The 23,645-nt window shown below is 30.3% G+C and overlaps 5 protein-coding genes and 1 long non-coding RNA gene across 18 annotated transcripts in view; 3 read left to right on the top strand and 3 right to left on the bottom strand.

Moving 5' to 3' along the window:
* Nucleotides 1-7,218, bottom strand: part of LOC122638206 (segment polarity protein dishevelled homolog DVL-3) — a 10,980-nt gene extending 3,762 nt beyond the window's left edge. Inside the window, exons 1-10 of one of the 3 annotated variants that reach the window (XM_043831040.1) lie at nt 6,518-7,216; nt 5,995-6,064; nt 5,313-5,565; nt 5,043-5,225; nt 4,712-4,922; nt 3,926-4,054; nt 3,511-3,725; nt 2,857-3,348; nt 2,439-2,687; nt 370-623 (exon numbers count right to left, since the gene is read on the bottom strand). In XM_043831040.1, the coding sequence (XP_043686975.1) occupies nt 589-623; nt 2,439-2,687; nt 2,857-3,348; nt 3,511-3,725; nt 3,926-4,054; nt 4,712-4,922; nt 5,043-5,225; nt 5,313-5,565; nt 5,995-6,064; nt 6,518-6,678 (1,998 nt within the window). In that variant the 5' untranslated portion in view covers nt 6,679-7,216 and the 3' untranslated portion in view covers nt 370-588. Of the gene's footprint in view, nt 1-369; nt 624-2,438; nt 2,688-2,856; nt 3,349-3,510; nt 3,726-3,925; nt 4,055-4,711; nt 4,923-5,042; nt 5,226-5,312; nt 5,566-5,994; nt 6,065-6,517 lie in introns of those variants that run through there. The other 2 variants (XM_043831037.1, XM_043831038.1) reach the window with 2 other exon arrangements.
* Nucleotides 7,219-7,987: 769 nt separating this feature from the next.
* On the bottom strand, nt 7,988-10,296 carry LOC122638210 (sodium/potassium-transporting ATPase subunit beta-1-like). 7 transcript variants are annotated; one of them, XM_043831053.1, is made up of 8 exons: nt 10,054-10,296; nt 9,391-9,464; nt 9,193-9,312; nt 8,856-9,028; nt 8,620-8,715; nt 8,368-8,533; nt 8,157-8,246; nt 7,988-8,079 (listed from the first exon to the last, which is right to left on the bottom strand). In XM_043831053.1, exons 1-8 carry the CDS (start codon nt 10,179-10,181, stop codon nt 8,072-8,074), a joined length of 855 nt encoding a protein of 284 aa, XP_043686988.1. In that variant the 5' UTR covers nt 10,182-10,296; the 3' UTR covers nt 7,988-8,071. The 7 variants fall into 7 exon arrangements, with proteins under 7 accessions (XP_043686988.1, XP_043686985.1, XP_043686987.1 ...); XM_043831050.1 differs by having other exon boundaries at nt 9,391-9,582; nt 9,834-10,258; XM_043831052.1 differs by adding an exon at nt 9,834-9,931 and having other exon boundaries at nt 9,193-9,582; nt 10,054-10,258.
* On the top strand, nt 9,695-17,052 carry LOC122638213. The gene is made up of 2 exons (XR_006329380.1): nt 9,695-9,728; nt 16,446-17,052. It is a non-coding gene; the product is annotated as an uncharacterized LOC122638213 (long non-coding RNA).
* LOC122638207 (V-type proton ATPase catalytic subunit A) lies at nt 10,412-15,174 on the top strand. Its single transcript, XM_043831041.1, has 12 exons — nt 10,412-10,544; nt 11,334-11,449; nt 11,571-11,683; nt 11,771-12,136; nt 12,288-12,344; nt 12,435-12,529; nt 12,656-12,927; nt 13,013-13,196; nt 13,280-13,397; nt 13,489-13,769; nt 13,839-14,028; nt 14,212-15,174. The coding sequence occupies exons 2-12, from the start codon at nt 11,368-11,370 to the stop codon at nt 14,302-14,304; spliced, it is 1,851 nt and encodes a 616-aa protein (XP_043686976.1). The 5' UTR covers nt 10,412-10,544; nt 11,334-11,367; the 3' UTR covers nt 14,305-15,174.
* LOC122638211 (upstream stimulatory factor 2-like) lies at nt 15,204-18,011 on the bottom strand. 4 transcript variants are annotated; one of them, XM_043831057.1, is made up of 5 exons: nt 17,853-18,011; nt 17,577-17,647; nt 17,086-17,366; nt 16,847-17,017; nt 15,204-16,737 (listed from the first exon to the last, which is right to left on the bottom strand). In XM_043831057.1, the coding sequence occupies exons 1-5, from the start codon at nt 17,963-17,965 to the stop codon at nt 16,519-16,521; spliced, it is 855 nt and encodes a 284-aa protein (XP_043686992.1). In that variant the 5' UTR covers nt 17,966-18,011; the 3' UTR covers nt 15,204-16,518. The 4 variants fall into 4 exon arrangements, with proteins under 4 accessions (XP_043686992.1, XP_043686993.1, XP_043686996.1 ...); XM_043831058.1 differs by having other exon boundaries at nt 17,086-17,363; XM_043831061.1 differs by having other exon boundaries at nt 17,086-17,363; nt 17,719-17,990.
* A 678-nt stretch (nt 18,012-18,689) lies between these two features.
* On the top strand, nt 18,690-21,013 carry LOC122638209 (ectonucleotide pyrophosphatase/phosphodiesterase family member 5-like). Of its 2 annotated transcripts, none has more exons than XM_043831046.1 (6): nt 18,690-18,996; nt 19,119-19,461; nt 19,566-19,929; nt 20,005-20,214; nt 20,359-20,613; nt 20,717-21,013. In XM_043831046.1, the coding sequence occupies exons 1-6, from the start codon at nt 18,884-18,886 to the stop codon at nt 20,827-20,829; spliced, it is 1,398 nt and encodes a 465-aa protein (XP_043686981.1). In that variant the 5' UTR covers nt 18,690-18,883; the 3' UTR covers nt 20,830-21,013. The 2 variants fall into 2 exon arrangements, with proteins under 2 accessions (XP_043686981.1, XP_043686982.1); XM_043831047.1 differs by having other exon boundaries at nt 18,703-18,720.
* The last annotated feature ends 2,632 nt before the right edge of the window (nt 21,014-23,645 follow it).

The raw sequence follows: 23,645 nt of genomic DNA, 5'->3' as shown, positions 1-23,645 counted from the left end.
TAGTAGTAGTAGTAGTAGTAGTAGTAGTAGTAGTAGTAGTAGTGTAGTAGAGTAGTGTAGTAGCCGTAGTAGTAATAGTAATGCAGTAGAGTAGTGTAGTAGCCGTAGTAGTAATAGTAGTGCAGTAGAGTAGTGTAGTAGCCGTAGTAGTAATAGTAGTGCAGTAGAGTAGTGTAGTAGCCGTAGTAGCGCAGTAGAGTAATAATAGTAGTAGTCGTAGTCGTAGTAGTCGTAGTAGTAGTAGTAAAAGTAATAATAATAATAATAATAATAATGATAATAATAATAATAATAATAATAATAATAATAATAATAATATAATAGTAATAATAATAGTAGTAGTAGCAGTAGTAGTAGTAGTAGTAGTAGTAGTAGTAGTAGTAGTAGTAGTAGTAGTAGTAGTAGTAATAAGAATAATAATAATAATAATAAGAATAATAATAATGATCAAACGATGCATCAACTATTGCATAATGTGCCTTTATAAATTTGGCAAATGCCTGACTTTACACATTCTTCATCATATAAAGATTATTTAAGGCAAGAGTTGGTGAATCGTTCAGTACATGGAATAATACAGTGTTGATTTTAAAGGAATAGTTGCCCCATTGTCGTAGACAGTCCTAAAATGCAATGAATGGAGAAATATTAATATTATTACAGACCATTTATTACACACAGGTACACATGCACTATATGCTATTAATACCTTATTTCAACATACATTTTTGTCAATAGTGTTATTTTTGTGATCATGCTTGTGCTTTATATTTTGTGCTACCATGCTTTTGCAAGTAGAATTACATTAAAATTAAAGCATATATCACTGTACATCTACTACAGAAGAAATAGATTTCTAGTGATGAATAAGTAATTCATTTAAGTAATTTCATATTTTTATATACTACTATTTAGTATTTAATTTTATGAAAAGTTATAATAATATTTCTATCTTTTTTAAATAATTTTAAATGAACTAATATAGAAATAAGCTGTTTATATATATACACGCGCATATTTGATTATGATATTTATACTTATATGAATGAATAAATACTGACATAAACATGAGAATAAATTGTCCAGAAAGTTTTTAGCAAGAAATTGGCTTTAAACTATATATAATAACTTTATGGATTAGTAATAATCTAATAATGTCCAACAAAATGGCACTTATTTAATATTTAAATCCAGTGTTAAATTATATATTACGATTATTATATATATTAAGTTTTAATCTACTACACAAAAAACTACTAATACATCTATTGTATAATTATGTTACTATACTTGTTATATCTTGATTTAATTTACATGTAGTTTAGCCAAAAATAGCACGTCTGTCACAAATCTAACGAATTCAAAATCTGTTTGAAACTTATTTTTCTTCTTCTTCTTCTTATTATTATTATTATTATTATTATTACTATTACTATTTCTATTACTATTACTGTCGTTATTGTCTTTAATATTGTCGCTTTGCTGTTGGTATAATAACTATCAATGTCAGTATTATTATTTTATCCCTAAAAAATAAGTTTAATCTATTCATACTGTTAATACTAGTATCAATATTATTTGACATAAAATTCTAAATATTTCTACTTATGAATAAAAAAGAATTAATAATTTAAATGTCCTTTTGCATAGCGGAGCGAAAATAATTTTATATCATACTTTCAATTTAATCTTGTACTTCATTGTACTGTTCAAATATTTGTTGAAAATATTTTAGGCAATAGAATCAATAGAAAACTGAGATATGATCAACATTATTTAAAATTTGTTATTTTAATATTAAATTACTTTAATATTGTCAAAGATATTATAATATTCCGTACTATTCTAAGAGGTTATTATATAAAAAGACATTAGTATTTACATTTATGTAATACATGCAAACATTGAAATAAAAATATGTTAAATAGGTTTAAAACTAAAAATTTATTACACAGCATAGTGCAAACAATATGCAAATGTGTATTAATACACATGAATAATACCAAAAATATTGCAGGCTATATATACTAAATTAATGAATGAATGCTATACTATCATGCAAGGAATGATATTGACCATAACTACACTAATAGATAGATGTAGTAATTTGATTGTATAACGTATTAACATGAATCGTAAAAAACATCTTAAATCAATATCCAAAGTACAAGCCAGACAATGTAAAATTTTATATATATGTACTTATGTATATATATATGTGTGCGCGTATATGTATATATACACACATACACAACGCACACATATATCATGTACTTATTGTTATCTCATGTACATAAGATATCGCATAACATTCTATCATATCCTATGTTTTCAGTCAGATTTATAAGTTATCTATTTACACAATACTAGCATCTACATAACATCGACAAAAAATTCACAAGGATTGCCCATCGCAATACGAAATGACTGTCTACTACCAGATAAGTCTTGTTGATTTTGTTGAGTTCCTGAACCAGTTCCTGTCTGTACAGATTGCTCAGAGCCACTGGATCGACTATGGCTTCCATTTGACCTTTTACCATTCGAACCATTCCCATTACCAGAATTCTTACTTGGCATACTTGGCACAGATGGGATATGTAATTCCGATTCGGATGCTGAAGAACAAGACTTCAAGTCGTGGATAGGTTCCTTACAAATATGTTCACTACCTGCACTGCTACCACCTAATAAATCGATGAATGGCCGTATAATCGGCACAGTGAGATCTTTCCACATACAAATGTATGAAACTTAGTTTGTTGCTAATATTTTATAGCAACGATATCAAGTGATCTTATGTAAAATAGAATCTTATAATATAAATGACAAATTGCAGTTGATAAAAAATCTTACCTGAACCACTATGAACACTTTCCTCTCTATGATATCCATATACAGTTGGTTCATTAGTAAAATTAAATGGCATTGGACTGTAACCAGTCGCAGAATGAGGTGCATATGTCCCTGAGTAAGGCATGTCCCAAGCATTAGGAGGTGGTAAAGGTCCAACCGTGTCACAGTCTAATTTCATGCTGCTCATAGCAGAACACAGATCACCAAATATATAATAACATTGTTCGGAAAATGTGATCTTATTCACAGTATGTCTGATGAATCCAGCTTTTAGCATTAATGATGCGTATTTTCTAGCTTCGCGACGATCAATAATTCCTTCTACATGTGTGCTAAGCCAATCAACAACATCTGCCCCAATAAATGCATTTGGAATTGTAATTTTAAGCCACATGCGATCACGAATTTCCAGACCCGAATCAGGACGTGCCATGGCACGTACTATTGTTGGCATATCTGTATTAATGGTAAGGTGAAGTTCCTCTAGTGGTCCTATTCAAAAGAAATTATAATAATTAATAAACACGAATAAATATTGTGTCTGTCATATATAATGTCTATTCATACTAGTCAATTCACTTCTTATTATATCTTGCATACGCGCGTGCGCGCGTCTGCGATCACACATATACTGTGATCAGTATGAGAACTTACGTTCTGTATCTGGTAAAGTACTTGCAAGACTACTTGATGTAGATGTTAATGTTGTAGCACTTGGTGGACGAGGTGGGAAACCTTCGCCTCGTATAGCCGCTGTATGTGCCACCCATGCACCCGGATCTATAGGACGCACTGGTTCTGTTCTTGGTATAGTAAAATAACCTTTCGGATTTGGATCCCAACATTTTGCAACAACTAACTTGATAGGTCTAAAGCAAAAGAAAATAAATAAATAAAAAAGAAATGTATATACTCATTGTAAGAATATATGAATGGAGGTGATTTTTTTCTCTTATTTCTTTTCCAAACAAAAACATCCCATTTCTTCAAACACTTCGATAAAATAGTATGTGCACAATTACAAACAGATATAATATATTTGAAATAAATTAATAAAGCTCTCTCTTACCCTGGTTTTTGTACGACTTCACGTAGAACTCTTACCGCCTCATCATTCGACATGTTCTCAAAATTAATATCATTAACTTGAAGAATCATGTCACCAGGTTCTATTCGGCCATCTAAAGCTACAGCTCCCCTATATCAATTACAAACATTTATTTCCATTGAAAAATATTTAACAAATAGAAATATGGTGAATAAAACTATTTTGTCAATTAATATAATTCAATAAAACACAAATTTGCAGTATGTATGAAATAGATTTCTTACAATAATAAAAATAATTTCTAAGGTATTGTACATTACAAAATATAAAACATGTAAGCAAAACAATTAAGATAATATGAGTTTGCTAATTTCCCCTTATGGCAATGATTTCTTGTTATTTGTTGAACAACAAATTTATTGTTTCAAATAAGAAAAAAATATTTGGAAATAAAGTCTAACATACATTCAGATGTATACATGTAATTATTACAAATGCATATATATATATATATATATATATATATATATATATATATATATACACATACATATATACATATATACACACACATACATATATAATAAGTGTGTGTGTATTAAATTTCATAATATTAAGGCTCTGTTCTCACATGAATAATACAGAGAATTATATAATAACTTGTGCATATAAATTTCTATATAATATACGTGTATTACATAAAAGTACACACACACGCGCGCATATATATCTATATACGTATCTATATGAAGATTTAATATACAGAATAATTTTATTAAATAACGTTAAATAAGTCAAGTATCATACCCTTTCATTATAGATCCAACATAAATTCCTCCATCTCCACCCTTGTTACTTTGCCCAACAATACTTATTCCAAGAAAATTGACAGTGTCCATATTTAATGAAACTGTTATGATATTTAAAGACATTGTGCTATCTGTGATACTGCTAAATGAAGATGTTCTAGACATAGGAGGTAATCTGTGTCTTCTTCTTCTTTGAGGTCTACGCCGATCTAATATGCAGAAAATAAATATGAAGATATAACTAAAAGAATTTCTGAAAGTAACTGAGACAGAATTAAAAATAAATAACAAAAGCTTCGATTAAAATGTAAATGATATTACATATTAACCTAAAGTTGCTCTGTCAACTGCACTACTCATATTAGTATGACGACCTGTTGTAGATGTAATACGACTACTTGCATCATCATCCGATTCTAAGAACGTTGTTGTTTCTAGATCTGAGCTCAATATGGAGGCAGTTTCATAGCCATGACCAGAGCGATGCTTAGAATGACCGTTTATTCGCAATCCTATATGCACAATACAAAAGTATATTAATTTATATAGTTTTTTACACTAAATATATTGTTACAAATTTATGTTGATATGACACAAACCATTATATTTGTTATATTTCTCATATTTATCTGTATGATGTCTTGAACTTTTATGTAAATGATGCCCTTGTCGGCTACTTATAATACTTTCAGTTTCTGTTAATGTATCATCATGCGAAAGTGGTGGTGGACCACGATTCGTATGTCCTGGTGTTACATGATCAACACGATCGTGCTTTACATCGCTATGTGCTACAGAATCGGTACAATGCGAAACACCATCCGATACATTACTACCCTCGGCAGATACCAACTGTTAAAAGTAAACAAATATGTTAAGATTCAATATTTTATAGATTAAAACTTGTTGCTATATAAAAGATATATCTTTTATAGAAATATGTGTTGTTTCTATTATATATTGACATATATATACTTTCAAAATATCTTGTAAATCATTATATTATACATTATTTTTAAAAAAGTGTATTATTCGCCAAATGAAAATTGATAAATTTCATAAATGCCAATATTGAATGATGCTCGATAAAAACTTAATAAATAATTAATTCTAACATTTACAATATATACCATACATATATACAAGTATGTTTAGTTTATATTTAGTTTGAGCAGAAGAGTATATACTTAGATATTAAGTGTATGCGTCTCATAAATATTTTAGAGCATAATATATCATATAGAAATTATTTAAATAATAATCTAGATAAATATATCTTACCCATGAGACTACTCGTCCATTGAAGCATGGAAGATGCGCATCATCATCTACAATCTCTTCTTTCACAACTCTAATAGAGAAATAAAATAAAGCGAGATTAAAATGAAAGAATTTACCACACCCACACACCCACACACACACACACACACACACACACACACACAGCGAATATATAAATAATTATCTTCTAATCGAAATATACAGCACATTATCGAAATGCATAGTATTGAAATAAAAATAAAGAAGCATAAAATTTATAAAGATTTTCTATAAACAAAGGGCCGAATGAACGAGCGCGACGAAATAAAGAAATAAAACAAGTATCGTACATATCGTATATATCTACGTAAGATTCGATCTTGAAATAACACATAGCGCGTATCATTATAATGGCTTGACATTCATCTTGAAACTATAAAAAATATAATATAATGTTTTCAACGTGACGGTCGAAAAATGTAAATATTTTATATTCATTTAAATTTGATTCTACTAAAGATGTTTATATCAATTGGACACCAACCCGAAGTCATCGTCCATTGATTTGAAGAAATACTTGTAATTCGGTCGGTTGAGGACATTTTTAAAATCTGCCAAAGTCACCCTCTCCGGTGATATAGTCAGCTTAACCAAATAAGGTGTTTCTTCGTCGTCAATATGGTAAATAATTTTGGTCTCCTCCATGATCGTGAAATAAATAATTCTACGTTGGTTTGATAGAAAACTTGTATCAGTCAGGCCCCCACTAACACGAGCAATTGTCTCAAACCAATATGGCGCGTTGCAGTTCGAGCCAAAGCCCTCACGCGCACCGAGTTTTGTAGTAGCATGTAGTCATGAAATAGACACCGAACACCACTGAATAAAACATTCCAATATACAAATGAGTCATAAAAATCTATTCGTTATTATTCCAAAACTTCTTCCTTTCCGCTTATTCATATCTTCCGTACCCTTCAAATAAATGTCAACACTCCTGCCGACGTAATCACTACAGCGAACCTTCCATTGCGCCCCCTCTTCACTACTGTCACGTTCAAAAATCCGCCGATGGTGCTACAATCGCATGCAATGTCTCTTTCCTTAACGAAGATACAAAATAAAGAAGAAATGAAATATTAAATGCTTCTTTCTTATGAATTCTCGATGTTTTAATATCGGCTTTAATTGTTTTCGTATCATAATGATATAAAAGCTTTGTTCTCTTTCATACACAATAGGTACTAAAATAGTTAACTTCTTTACTCGAATCAATAAAACATGGAAATCCTAATTTCGTAGGGATTTTGGTGTTGCGGTTACTATTGCGCCCGCTAAACCTTCATTCCGTCGAATGTACGTTATTTCCGTGATTATATGTATTTGTGTGTTTACTGTTTTATTTTAAAGATAAGAACTTTCATTCAATTTATATGAGATGAATTTTAAGTTACTTATATGCTCTTGTCTCTGGAATGAATCAATTTTGATATTCCGGTACTTTTTTTGTACGAGTGGAAAAAGTGGCTAGAATGTTGCAGAAAAGTAACTCGACGACGGCAACGTTAACGCTGCTTTTTAGAACGATACAGTGCATAATGAACTAAGAAAAATGTTTGTAAGAAAAGGCCCAAGATCACAGACGAACGACCAAAGATGATTTTTACGATGACAAACTAATATCTTTCTCGTTGAGTTATATCTTTGTCGAACAGTTCGAGAACTCGCTGGGACGGTAGATCTAGAACGGTTTCCCGTTACCAGTAGCAGTTACGTCTTACAATTACGATTATATGGAAGATATATATCTTGAGGGAAAGAGTTAATAAACGCATAAAATTTATACGACTATTGTTTGTACCGTATATCTTTTATCTTTTTTTATTTTTGTCGAATATTATGAATTATTTATATTGGTTACTATTTTCAAGTTATGTATTTTATATTGATTTTAAATTAATTTTACCTTAAATAAAATATGAAACAAAAAAGGAATTAACTTCTATAATCGCGTAATAAATATAAATCTTACATTTCTTCTACACTTGTAATGCGTTTAACTTTAAGCTATTCCTTACGATGTCTGCAGTTCGACCGATCATTTTTCTGCAACATATAATGATTGTATTATATCGATATTTAATGTTTAGGAATATATACATTGTATAACGATAATTTTTTACCAATGATTATTTGAAAATCCATATAATAACTGGTAGGTTGTATTACATTAGAACTCCACACTATACACTGTACCGTCAAAAGTCTATTTGCTGCAAAACATTTTATTATATGTTAGAAATATTTTTTCATAATATTGTTACATTCGACAATCTAATTGCAATATGTTTTGATTGTTCTGTATTAAAATTACGATATTAAAAATAAAATTACGCGTAAGATTCTTAAATTTTATAGCGACGACAGGAGATACATAATCCTTTTGCCCTCTAAATGGAAAATATTCAATAGGGAAGCCAGGATTAGGAATGTATTCAATTTTTCCAATATGTTCCTTGTCTATGTTGTCTGCTCCATTGCAAGATAACCAAATATAGACCTATTTTTAAAGTACATAACATAACGCACATGTATAATTAAAGTATTTATATTTGAATCTTATTTAATGGATTTTGAATGACATACTTTATCTGATTTCTTAATGATTTTTTTCAAAAAATTTGGCATAGTACGTGGTAATACAGAAGATCGATTATAATAACGCGGAATCCAACCAAGTCTCTACAATGCGTGACATTAAGCTCTGATAAGTATAAAGTATATAAATACAATAAATTGCATAAAGTAATCGTAAAGATCGACTTTATAATCGATATTTAATCAAAAATTAAGACAATAAGACAATAAGTAAATGAACTTACTTTGTTGAATTTAATCAGAACACAAGGCTGAATCGGTATCGTATATCCGTAAGGGGCTTTCCCGCAAGTACCGAGACTTTTTACATCAAAGAAACAGGGCTTTAATTTACTGTATGGTCTCAATTGACCCTCACTGCATTTTAATTCTCGTTGCGTGCTATTCGTCGTGTAATCTGTGTAACATGGTTTTTCGAAACTTTATATTCTATGATTCTTTTCTCTTCAAAATTATCATCGTACATATCGAATTAAACTTGTCATAAAAGAAAGCATTATATTTGTAAAACTTATATATGTATATATGTATATTACAAATCTCCTGCATACGTATATGTACCTTTTAGAAAGTCTGTTAAAGCTTGAACGTATCGTTTGGATCGAGCATTTTTATTTGTTTCACTTATCCAAATGATCGGCGAAGTAAGCGGTAATGGAATATTCGGTTTGTAACCGATTCCTGTTTGAAATATCAAAAAATAAAATATAAAGGAACAATAGACGAAGGAAAAAGAAATGAGATTAATATATGAGAAACCTGGATTTTCGATAACCAACGATGTCGGTAATATACGAAGATCATCTAAAAGACTTCGAACATTGAGCAAACCACTATACGTAAAGAATGGTTTTTTTAAATCCTTTATATATAGAAGACTCAAGTACATTTGTAATGCAAAAATTGAACCGAGGACACCAAAAAAGAAAAAGTAAAAGATGGTCACTTCACCTGTTTCATTTATATGGACATATAATCTCATCATTTTTATATTTTATAAAATATCCATACACATGATAAATATTATATATAATTATTAATTTCTGAGGAATTGAGGAAGGAGATAGAGAGAGAGAGAGAGAGAGAGAGACAAATAAGTTTGCTCCATCTATTTGTGTACGTGCGTGGTAACTTACATAAGTAATTTCATTAAAATATTGTATTTAGAAAAAGGAAATGATACAAATAGATTATATTTTTACCCCATTCTTTTGCAGTTCTGTCGAAAAGTGTCTTCTTTTCATTATTCCAAATAAATTTCAAAAAGTTTTTTATCGGTCCTAAATCCGGTTGTGGTTTTCTTTTTTCATAATAAGTTTCATCATGTAAAATAAACATTTGCAAATATTTTTATATTTTTCGTAACTATCGTACTTGTGATAGTTATATATAATGCTTGTTAGAACGAAAATTGATAATTACCAATTGCTTTTTCTGATCGTGAATATGGCAATTGTGCGTATGGAGTGAATCGCGATCATTATTATATCGATAAAATATTCAATTATATACATATATATGAACCTGCAATGTTTGAACGATACTTTCATTGACAAAAGGATATTTTGTTTTTTTCTTTTTTCTCGATAATAGAAAGATACTTTTGTTTACAATTTCTCAAATGTTTTATGTCCAACAGAGGAGTGCGAATACCCGAAAACGACGAGGAATAGAATACCCAATAAAAAAATGTGAATACATATATCTTTTATATAAGCCAATAGCAATGCGAAGGGAAAACAATGTAATTGTCATAACTTTGTGTATTGTAAAGCGCCCGAAGAATTGATTGCGCTTATGCTCAGTTGAAAATCAGCACATCGGCCAGTCAGCTGACCCGTCTTGTGATAGCAGCCACCAGCTTCTACCAGTCGTATCGGGTGTATTCGCTTTATGAAACGCTGAACGTTGTTGTAAGTTTTCCATTGTTACTCGATTTTATTCCTACAATTTTATATTCTTTTACCATTTCTTCTATAAATTGAAATATATTTAATAACTATATCTAATTGATATTAAAAAGTTTATGTTTGTGTAAAATGCGTTTGCCTGGTATCGATCGATTTACGTTGTCTTACATTTCTTCGAATTCGACGATTAATTTTTATACGTAGCTGTATGTTCTTAATAACTATATAAGCTGTAAACGCACATATTTGTACGTGTCTGCATTCAATTAAACGCATTTCTCTTGTTCTTGTCATTATATGATTGGTAAATTATCTATTGCTTTTTAAAATCATTTAGCTAGTGTTCAATACAGGGCTACGCCTCTTTTTCGAACAGCCTGCTCTCACGTGAGTTTTCGAAAGATTATCTCTGACAATTAACTCTTTGCTACATCTTATTACGTTACAAAATTATTTTGTATAATATAAAATTATAGTTAACGATAATATTACACGTGAAACGGTTTTTTTTTATTTTTTTTATTTTTTTTTTATTTCTTATATTAAAACTGAAACGTCAATAAATTATAATTGAGATATATCTCAGTTATGTCATTGCTGTCACACCTAGATTTCTAATAAATATCTTTCTATTAAACAAATATAGCTTCGATTTTTTAATTTTTTTTTCCATTAAAATATTAAAATGCTATTCGTTCTTTTTATTTAATAATTGTATTTTTGTAATAAATATTACTTTTATAATTTCTATTTTTTCGTTTACTCTAGCCTCATTTGATAATTTTCTTACAGGTAGATATCACTTAAATATATAAATAAGTACACAATGACGAGCCACGGGCTGTCAAAAGTTGGAACTGAGGAGAAAGAATCTAAATTTGGATATGTCTATGCCGTTTCTGGGCCTGGTTAGTTTATTATATATATACACACACACACACACATATATATATATATAGTATAGAATGAATAATAAATTGCAAAAAATATAAGATATTAAAAATAACAAACGTTGTAATTTATTTATAGTTGTTACTGCAGAGAAAATGTCAGGCTCTGCTATGTATGAATTAGTTAGAGTTGGGTATTACGAACTGGTAGGAGAAATCATTCGTTTAGAAGGAGACATGGCTACTATTCAGGTATTCCTTATGTCATCTATTTAATAAATTGAATTAAATAATTTTTCGTTTGCGTACTCTTTTTTTCTCTATATTGTATTTATATAGGTATATGAAGAAACCAGTGGTGTTACTGTAGGAGATCCTGTACTTCGAACAGGAAAACCATTATCCGTAGAATTGGGTCCTGGAATATTAGGCAGTATTTTTGATGGTATACAGCGTCCATTAAAGGATATTAATGAACTCACCAATTCCATTTATATACCAAAAGGTATTAATGTACCTTGTTTATCACGTACCGCATCGTGGGAGTTTAATCCTTCGAATATAAAAAATGGCAGTCATATAACCGGTGGTGATCTATACGGTATAGTTTATGAAAATACCTTAGTGAAGCATAGAATGATTTTACCTCCAAAGAGCAAGGGCACTGTCACTTACATCGCGCCAAATGGAAATTATACGGTCGATGTGAGTTTCAACATTTCTTTTATATTATAAGGGCTAAGAGTTTTCTTTCATGGAGAATGAGCTTTAAAGGAATAGTTAATTTAACTTGACACAACTTGGCAATATTGAGTAGCCAAATTTGACAACGTCAATTTCTATCCTTGTTTTACAGGATGTTGTATTGGAAACAGAATTTGATGGCGAGAGGCAGAAGTATACTATGCTTCAGGTAAAATCAATGATTATTTAGTTATACATGTATTCTAATAAATGTAAATCTGTTTGAATCTGTTTAATAAATTTCTTTCTAATTCCAAAGGTATGGCCAGTACGTCAACCCCGTCCAGTTACGGAGAAATTGCCAGCTAATCATCCGTTACTTACTGGACAACGTGTATTAGATTCCCTCTTTCCGTAAGACGATTTAAAAATTGTTTTGTACATTATTTTCAAAAGATGTAGAATTTTTTTCTATTATATGATTATCTAAATTATTATTTCGTTGATTCAAATTTTATATTATTGTTAATTTTATCGTAGGTGCGTACAAGGAGGAACAACGGCTATTCCTGGAGCTTTTGGATGTGGAAAAACAGTAATTTCTCAAGCTTTGTCCAAATATTCCAACTCTGACGTTATCATATATGTAGGATGTGGTGAACGTGGTAATGAGATGTCCGAGGTACTACGTGATTTTCCCGAATTAACCGTGGAAATCGATGGCGTTACTGAATCCATCATGAAACGTACAGCTCTGGTAGCTAACACTTCCAACATGCCTGTCGCTGCTCGAGAGGCTTCTATTTATACCGGTAAAAATTTACACCAGACAGTCGTTTTATTAACGTATCAAACGTATCGAATGTATCGACACGTACAAAATTTCGAAATTTGTAGGTATCACTTTATCCGAATACTTCAGGGATATGGGCTACAATGTTTCGATGATGGCAGATTCTACTTCCCGATGGGCAGAAGCATTGCGTGAAATTTCTGGTCGTTTAGCTGAAATGCCTGCAGATTCTGGTTACCCTGCATATCTCGGAGCTCGATTAGCCAGCTTTTACGAACGTGCAGGAAGGTACAGGCGTGCACTACGTAGAGCATCGGTGTAAATTTCGATTGTTCAAAACTGATAATACGCGTATATTATCCTCTTTATAGAGTAAAATGCTTAGGAAATCCAGATAGGGAAGGATCCGTTAGTATCGTCGGTGCCGTATCTCCACCGGGTGGTGATTTCTCAGATCCTGTAACTAGCGCTACACTTGGTATAGTACAGGTAATAATACGTAGTTCATACTTTTTTTTACAAGTTTTTACAAATTATTAATTTATTGTAAAATATTACATATTGTATGCGTTTACATTAGGTCTTTTGGGGATTGGATAAAAAACTTGCACAACGCAAACATTTCCCATCGATTAATTGGCTTATATCGTACAGTAAATATTTGCGTGCTTTAGATGATTTTTATGACAAGAATTTCCCAGAATTTGTACCATTGAGAACAAAGGTAAAAGAAATTTTACAAGAGGAAGAAGATCTATCTGAGATTGTACAGCTGGTTGGTAAAGCTTCCCTTGCAGAAACGGATAAGATTACATTAGAAGTTGCAAAACTTTTGAAAGACGATTTTCTGCAACAAAACAGGTTAGTTAGTACAATAATGTGTGCATAGATATGTTCTATAAGTTTACTCAAGTATATCTTTTTTCATAGTTACTCCCCATACGATCGTTTCTGTCCATTTTACAAAACTGTAGGAATGTTAAGAAACATGATTGCATTTTATGATATGGCAAGGCACGCAGTAGAATCTACTGCCCAATCTGACAATAAAATTACGTGGAATGTAATTCGCGACAGTATGGGAAATATTCTTTATCAACTAAGTTCGATGAAATTTAAGGTAAGTAATTGTACTCCCTTGTATACGTGTTCAACGTGCATTTGGTCACTTATGTAATTCAAGATCCTCTCGGAGTACGATTAAAATAAAAATCAATAACGTGATATATAATATATAAATGATACATTATATGATAAAGATATATAAAAAAATTTACAAAAAAAAAAACATTATACATTTCAGGATCCTGTAAAGGATGGAGAAACTAAGATAAGAGCTGATTTTGATCAGTTACACGAAGATATCCAACAGGCATTTAGAAATTTAGAAGATTAATTTGCTACGAGAGTATCAACTAGCAACAATGTTGGATTACTTTCATTTTTAGATAGTTTGTGATCGAAGGATATCCCGGTTTAATTTAAAAGAAAAAGAAAAAATAAAATAAAAAAAAAATCAAAACAGGAAAAGAAAAGAAAGCACAGAAAACACTATGATTAAATCGATAATTTTTTTCATGATAATAAATTACTTTCATGAAGTAGCAATATGTGTAATGCATTAAATGTACGCTTCTGTGTATATTAGATGATAATGCACCTTTACAATGCATATAAATACGCATAAGACAATAAAGCGCGGGATGTTCTTAGATACCTCTCTGTGTCACTTGGAAATGCGTTTAACAGTCTTATATATTACTTGCAACATTACTTGTGATAGAATCACTTGTAATTAGGAAATTATATAAAATTAGAAGAGATTTCAGTTGGCAATAAATTCTTATCGCTTCCATCTTCTATACATTTGTATAATACACATGTGAAAATATCGCGTGAAATGCTTCCTGGATATAGACACAATGATGAAATATAAAAGCAGAGAATTATCTAATAGAATTTTAATGTATGGTGAAGATACAGAATGATATCAACATTTTTCACTGAATTTAAAAAGCTGCTTTATGTCGTTAAACGACGTTAATTCAGTGCGAGAAAGACATGTTACCATTAGCTGTAATGTATACACCCTCTTCTATCGTTGGAAGAGGAAGACCTTTTTTCGAGCATAGAATCATTGCTGTAGAACGCAAAATGAAAAGTTATACTATATTTGTTGTTTCAGTAACACGTTTGACGTTAATTCTATTGTACAATATGTAAAAAGCAAATAAAAATCATGAATAAAAGGAATATCTTTACCAAATAGTTGTATTAAAAAAGACAGACATTTGATCACTTTTATCAGATTATTTTAATGATGTGACGACGATCAATAATAATTATGTAACAATGCAGTACTATGTACATTAACGATATATTACAATTATTTACTGCCTAATTAAAGTTTAGATGTGTTATTTACTATGTATGTGCAAATATCACATTGTTGTTTACACGAACGTAAAAGTATAATTAATACATTTTACATCCTATCCTAGTTTGTTGTATATTCTATACATTTCTCGCGCGCGCGTTAATATAATAGAAGTATTAAAAATAAAATATGTCCAACGATATTCACAAATATTCAGTTGTATATTTGCAGATCAAAAAATACTCGTAATTGAAATTGCATCCGCATGACGATAGTCAAAATGTAGTGCCTATAATTTCCTCAGTACTGAATGCATTATTAAATGAATCTATGTCAGTGTTAACATTTCGAAATAATTACTACAGAGAAGAATCTAACATAAAATTATTGTGTGTGATATAACGGCTGATAACATTGGGCCAATTTATTGAATTAAATATAATAAATTTAAACGCGATGATGGTAATATAAATAAGCAATATATTTATAAACATGAAACACAATAGTAACATGTTTACCTTGGTGGTAAATTTGGTTGCAGGTTTAAAAATATACAATATCAAATGAAACACATAACTCAAACTCTCATTATACAAATCTACTTTGTTTATGATAAAAGAAATTTTTTGACCTATTATATAGATTAAGAAAGAACATACAATTTTGTAATATATATAAAACTTGACTATAGAAACTAAACACTTTAATCCTGTCTTTGGATTAGAAGAAATCTTTTCATATATTAAAATATTGCATCGTGTTTTTATAGCATCAGCAATGCTATCATTCACACACACACACACACACACACACACACACAATCATAAATTTCGGTCATTCTTATTACTTTCAAAATCCTAATTAAATGATAATTAAAATAACAATTATTATAGCGCAACTTATATAGACACTGCTCAAATAACAATATTAACAAAGTATACTTTAAACCACAGCATTTAAAATGCAATTTGCATATTAGAGATGGTAATAACTATAAAACGTTGTTCATGATTATTTATTAGGATATTCTAATTTATCTAATTGTAAGTAAATATTTAATCAGATTTTGATATAATTCCAAAATCATAGAATTTACTACAAATTGATGTCAGTTTAGAAAACAGGAAACAATTTAAAAAAAGAAAGAGAGAGAGAGAGAGAAAGAAAAACAAGATAGATATTTCTAATTCTTACATGATGGCTAATATTTACATGTGATACTCCAACTCAAAATTACGAACTTAAATGGACATCAGCACTTGTCCCTGAAGATGAAGACAACTGTGTCCGAAGCTGAAGATTTTCGCGTTTCAGCTGCGAAATGAGCTGTTTTAAGGCGGTTATTTCCTGTCTTAATTTCTCATTATCTCGTAAACATTGACCCAAGCCCTGATTTGCTGCACGTAATTCGCCTATGTACTCACAAGCCTTTGCTAAAATCCCTCCTTTGCTCTAACAAGTAAATCAGAAAAGAACATTCATTTTTTGCAACAATGCAAAAAATACATTACCATATTGACTAACGGATCAGCATATATCTATCCAATCTATTTCCTATTACCTGTGTTTCATAGTTTGCCTTTCCTTCTCCACCATTACCACTTCCTGCACTGGTATTAGTGGTGGCATTACATTCTGGTATTATTTTTCCCAATTTTGCAATCCAATTATTAATTTTATCTCTACGCCGACGTTCAACTTCATTGTGCGTTGCTCTTCTTCTATCATCCCTCTGAAATATGATTTCCATTTGTCCTCTGTTTAAAAGAGAACAATTAGAACTTCATTCAATATAAATACCTTTTTTAAACCAGTAGTACAATTTCTCGGTGTTTCTATTTGAAGAGTAGTAGTCCTTGGAACTAAAGACCTAGACGTTTGAGCAGTAGTGAAAACATCATTAGCATTGCCAATGACATAAAACTGTCCATTCAAAGGAGACGTTAAAACTTGTACAGTATTGCTTCCTGGTTGTCCTACAGGCAGCTCTATTTCATTACTGCTTGATGTACCATTTACTTGAACCACTCTATAAGCAAGTGCTTCCTGATATCGCATTCCATCGTCTCCAACTGCTTCTGCTGATATATAATCGTATACTGAATATATATATGTGTATATATAGAAAGAGATAGATTGTATGCGTACTTATTAACGTTATCCATCTAATATATCCCCAATGTTAGAATTTCAAGTAATACTAACGCACATTCCTTAAATATTATAAATTATAATAATCTATTATGTATGTATAAGAAAGGTAAGATTTAAAAAAGATAGTACCCTTTTACCTTCACAATCGACAATCTCTGCTTCTTCAATAACAATTCCTGTTCCGGATTCATCCTTTGTTCCAACGGTGCTGAAAACAAAATGCTTTATCTGAAATACGTTCGTATAAAATATCACTGCAGTTACAACTATGCCTATTACTTCCACGACTCCTGTCGTCCTACGGCTGTAAGTGCGCACCGTGCACTATCTGGTGACCTTGACGAAACCTCAGGCGGAACAGGAGGAATATGTGTTTTCATCATTAACCAGCCGATAGTTAATATAAACGCTACCTGACATCCTGTTGTTGAAGGTGTTGATCCAAAATGTCCATATTTTCCACCAAAAATGTTTGAATTTGCCAAAATTCACGTGAGCTGGTCACGGGACGCGGCAACGAGGTCATGTGGTGCACAAGATGGCGATTTTCGACGTGGGCACCATCTATCGCTATTGCAACCCAAAAACGAAGAAGTTATCTACGCAGTACTGTTAAATTTCTTATTACAAAATGTTGAACATTCGATGTTTATTGGATATTGTATTTCTGTAGGAAAATATCATCAAATAAAATTCTATAAGACTGAAAATTACAATATATTTGGATGCAGAATTATTTCGTATAAATTATAACAACCGTGAAGCAATCTTAATTAACAATTTCGATAATATAATACATTTCTCAATTTTATCTCGATGAATTAACATTAGTGCAAATTTCAATGTGACATATTACATATTTAGATTCATTTTATAGTAGATATATGTATATTTAAGTACTGCATATATGTGCGTAAACTGACGTAATTTCATATGTTCGATGCCTTGAGTCGATAGTATGTTTTCATGTGAAAGAAATCAAATAAAAAGATAAATGTGAATATTATAAATATGAATATCATATAATAAAGAAAAAAATAAATAAAAAAAAAATCCGGAGGTTTTCAAATAAAACGGGTACATTCAATTGTGTTACTCGGTTATTAGAAAAAATCAAATTATAATTGCTACTTTATAAAAAACGTTATAACTCGTACCAGAAATTCAAAAATTACAAGTTTGCCGCTCTTTTTGTTTAATCCCTAGAACGAACATAACACAAGTGATAATGAAATATTTTTGTTGGCGTTCTGATTGATCTGACAGTCGAGTGGGTGGGTGGTGAGTGCAAATAAGACAATAAAAAAACTTAATATATATTCGAAACGCGTTAAGTAGTATCGTCAGAGCTATGTTTTTAATAAATACGAAGGACAATAAGAGTGACTGAAATTGTTTTATAATGAAAAATATTATTATCCTCTATTGACATATAATTGTTACTATGATGCTCACAACTCTATCTACTTTATTCCTTTTTATTTTATGTAATATTAAACAAGGTCAATTTGTATCCATACATCCTAAATTATTAGTGGTATCATATGATGCTTTTAGGTATAAAGCTTTATATATACATGTGTGTGTGTGTGTGCGCGCGCGCACGCACACACACACACACATACACTCGTTTCATATCTATCATGTTAATAGTATGTTTAAAGATTATGTTTTTTCAGATATGATTATTTTAATAGAAATGTTACGCCTTTTATGAATAAGTTGAGGAACGAAGGTACACACGCCGATTATATGATGAACATTTTTGTTACTAAAACTTTTCCAAATCATCATACAATGGCAACTGGATTATATGCAGAAACTCATGGAGTTGTGGATAATGAAGTTTATGACCCTGTGTCTGGCAATATTACCAAATATTCATCTCAACTTTATCATTACGACAATAGAATTCTACCGATTTGGACAATTAATGAAAAAAATATAGGAAGACACAGTGGTACAATGATGTGGCCTGGTAGCATATTTGAATATGGTGGCACCACTCCTGCTTATGCACAAGTATATTTTTCATATTACATATATAATGTCAAATAATCCTTTATGTGTATAATGTATTTTGTAAGTTATATTTTATAAATTATTAAATATTATCATTTTTCAAGGCTTTTAACGATACTGTTAATTGGGAAGAAAGAGTAGATACATTGATATCATGGTTTGTACATCCCACAATGCCAATAAATTTAGGAATATTGTATATAGAAGAACCAGATTATCATGGTCATTTCATTGGAATAAACAATAATTCTTTTAATAAAATTCTTGAAAAATTAGATCAAATTACAAAATACTTACATATCAAATTAGAGCAATATGGTTTAAATGATGTTAATGTTATCCACTTAAGCGATCATGGGATGGCAACTGTTACATTGGACAGAATAATAGACTTGAATAAGTACATTAATAGTACTGATTATACTTTTGTAGGAACATCACCAGGCTTACATATTTATCCAAATCCTGGTAAATTCATTACACTTTTGAGTTATTTAATTACACAAGTTACGTTTTTCATTCAATCCAATTAAATTTATTCAGGAAAAGAAGAATTAATTTATCAGAACCTGAAATTTGCTGCAGAAGAAACAATGAATTTCAAAGTTTATAGAAAATACGAAATTCCACAAAAATATCATTATGGTAATAACAAACGTGTTGGCCCTATTTTTGTTATAGCAAACGTGGGATATGCATTCCAGAATCTTAACGACACTATTCAGTGTTATAAGAAGAAGTTTAATATCACTGGTAATTAATTATACTTGATACATAAACTATGCTTCGTTTGTATGTTATTTATTTTTAAGTGTATATAATAGCTATAATAAGACCAAATAATAATAAATGATTGTAATAAGTATATATTTTCGAGTAACATGTATTCTCTTACAGTCGATAGCACATCAGAATTTGGATTGCATGGTTATGACAATGGAGCAATAGAAATGCATCCTATATTCTTTGCAAAAGGTCCTGCATTTGTTCCTGGTTGCAAGTTGGAACCTTTCAAAAATACCGATCTGTTTCCTTTATTTTGTAAAATACTCGACATAAAGTGTCCAAAAACAAATGGTTCTTTGGCAGATATAAGCAGATGCCTTAAATTACAATCTGATAATATTTCGATACTAACTTATCAAATTATATGTAAGTATATTCTTACTGTTTTATAATAAATATATCACAGATGACAAAATCTTTATTATTTACAAATAATTACTTCGTTTATAATTAATTGTGTATATTTCAGTTGTAGGTGTTACACTTGTTATAACACTTATAGGAATTGCTGGAGCTACATTGATGTTTGTAATACGGAAGAGAAAAGTAGGAAGAGCTAACTATAGATACAGAGCTATATAGAATATGATTGGCTATCGTTTCTATTATATACGTGTGCAAGAATTGGATAATTAAATATATTTCCATAGTACAGTTAAATATGGATATCTTTTGATAAACGCATTTCTGTTTTGCAGGAAATTTTATTATAGCGTTGACAGATAAATTTGTAAAAAATGTGATTTAATTAAACTTGTTTCTTTAATTTATTCTCAAATAAACAATATACACCCCTGCGCGCTCTTACCCACACACACACGTGCGCGCGCGCACACACACGCACACACACACACACAGGTAAAGACAGATATTACGAATACATTTTAAATAAAATTAAGTTTAATTATTTGACGTTCTTAAACAATTAAATATACAACCAAGATTTTATAATAAAAAAAATTACATAAAAATATAATATCATAGAAAATTATATAAAACGTGGGTAGAATATGGTAGTGAATTATATTTTACTAAGTATTTGTACGTTTAGTTAATAAAAGAAAGGATAAACATAAAAAAAGATATAGAATGATAAAGTTACGAATCATTTATAATCGCTTATTAATAATGGTCATTAATAACGAAAATATATGATAATAAAATGATACAGTGAATGTTTCAATCCTGCATCGATCAATATTGAAACGTTTTTTTAATAACAGTTCGACATAAATAAAAAATAAAACATAAATAAAAAAAATTTCGACTTTCGGAATCTGCTCATAGAATTAATACAGATATCGTGTACTTTATACGATTTTCGTGATAGGCCGGTACTTAACACTGATATTATAGAACCTTGATTGGGTAATATTCGGAGTATTTTTGGAAAAACATTAGTCAGACTATTGTTACATAACCATTGAAGATCGTTGATTGGACGATTTCTTGCGAGTTCGTTGGATTAACAGTTCGTTTGATCTTCAGCGCGTTGACTGGCTATCGGAAGTTGCTTAGGGTCAAACTTTACTTTATGAAAGAAGCATTAGCACATTGACCAATAAAATTTCTCGAAAAAATCTCTATGTTTAATGGCAAAACAGGCGGATAAAAAATTTTTTCGTTAAAGTTGTTACACATATAGCCACGGATAACGACGGTGGTGGCTTTAATTGTTATTAAATAACTTTTACATTTCGATGGGAAAACATTAAAATTCATTCTTTCCACATATCAAAGCTTAATATCAGAAAATCAAAACGCATAAGAAACTTAAAATAATCTTCATTTAAAAGTACAATAATTTATAATTTTGTGCTCGCGGTCGCTGGCTACTGCCAACAAAAACGAAGTTTTAAATAAATTGGATGGTTACTCTCTCTTTCTAAATGTGGAAACTTCAAAATTAATACTTCTGTCGTAATAACATAGAAAATAAGAGATATTTATATGGAAAATAATTATACAATATTACATATAAAAATAAATATGCGGACACATGAACATTTTCCTTACAAATATAGTTTTCACGTTTACGAGCTTTATTCCTATAGATATTAAATAGAAAAGATTCATTTCCATAGTTTGGGCTAGCAAGGTATCCGTTCAGCCATTTTCTAAATTCATACGTCATATTCTTAATACTTCGATATTACCATATAACAGATCGAGAAATTACAAGCACGTGGGAAAGCCATTGCACGGATAACGTATACGCGTACGCAACGATTTGACATCGTTGGAAATTTATATGCGCGATAAACGATTACGAATATCATAAATTAATTGTACTTAATCTGTATTTTTTACCGAAGAAACAATTACAATTACGTGTAAACTATTTATTTTTAGTTTTTACGTAATTTATTTTAATTGATAATAAATTAATAATAAATTACGTTAATTTATTTTAATTAATTACGTAAAAACTATTTATTTTTTTTATGAAATTTAAATATATTACACAAAGCACATTTAGTATTTTTTAAATTTTAATTTTCATTATAAAAGCTTTTTTATTTATACTATATATATAATTTATATTATTAAAAATCGATAAGAAATTCAACAATTACAATATCGTGTTTCCATCTCTCTCCTTGAATTTCATCGCACTGGTAATGTACGTGCACATGCGACAGTCTACCAAGTTACGAATTCTTGCAACTTGAATTTCATTACTAGCATAATCTTTATCATTCCAAGTGAAGCTACATCCAGTGCCAACTGGATTATCAATGTAAATGAAGTTAGGAAAAATACTGAAGAAATATAATACTTACACGATGCAAGCGTTGTTAGGCTCGTTCGTTGTCCAGATAAAACACGTCCAGAGAGATGCTTGGAAGAACGAATACTGCGTACTAACAACGAGTTAATAAGAAAGACGAATGTGGGAAAGTCGTGCCAAGGTTGATCTCTCCGATCGTCTCTTGTTTATTTACAAATACTTTTCACTACAAGGACTTCCCCAATTTTCCGAATTCAATACACGTACAACGTATATATACACACGTAGTAACAACAATTTACCACGCTCGACCGGTTTTTCTTTCGTTGTTTGCCGGAAACAATAGGTAGAGGAACTTTTAAGCTATCATCTATATGCTAATGTTATCTTTCTCTTTCTACGAAGAGCCTCTTGTATGTATTCAAAAACGGACAAACTTACGAGCGCGTAACGAGACTTTGCTATAACGACGATTTAAACGTTTTCAAATTAACCTTATCCTTTGCTTTTATGCACGAATTATCGTCGAGAAAACATCATTTTTTGACACGATTTTTTCAAACAAAACGAAGCGCGTATTCGAAAGTTCGGAATCGTTTCCTCACTCGTTTTTTCACTCGAATATTCATCTTTAAAGCGATCTCGTTCGTCAAAATCGTTAAAAAAT

This window comes from Vespula pensylvanica, chromosome 2 (genome assembly GCF_014466175.1).
Source record: "Vespula pensylvanica isolate Volc-1 chromosome 2, ASM1446617v1, whole genome shotgun sequence".
NCBI lineage: Eukaryota > Metazoa > Arthropoda > Insecta > Hymenoptera > Vespidae > Vespula > Vespula pensylvanica.
The sequence above is the reverse complement of the archived record's forward strand: the minus strand, read 5'-3'. Positions and strand labels throughout refer to the sequence as shown.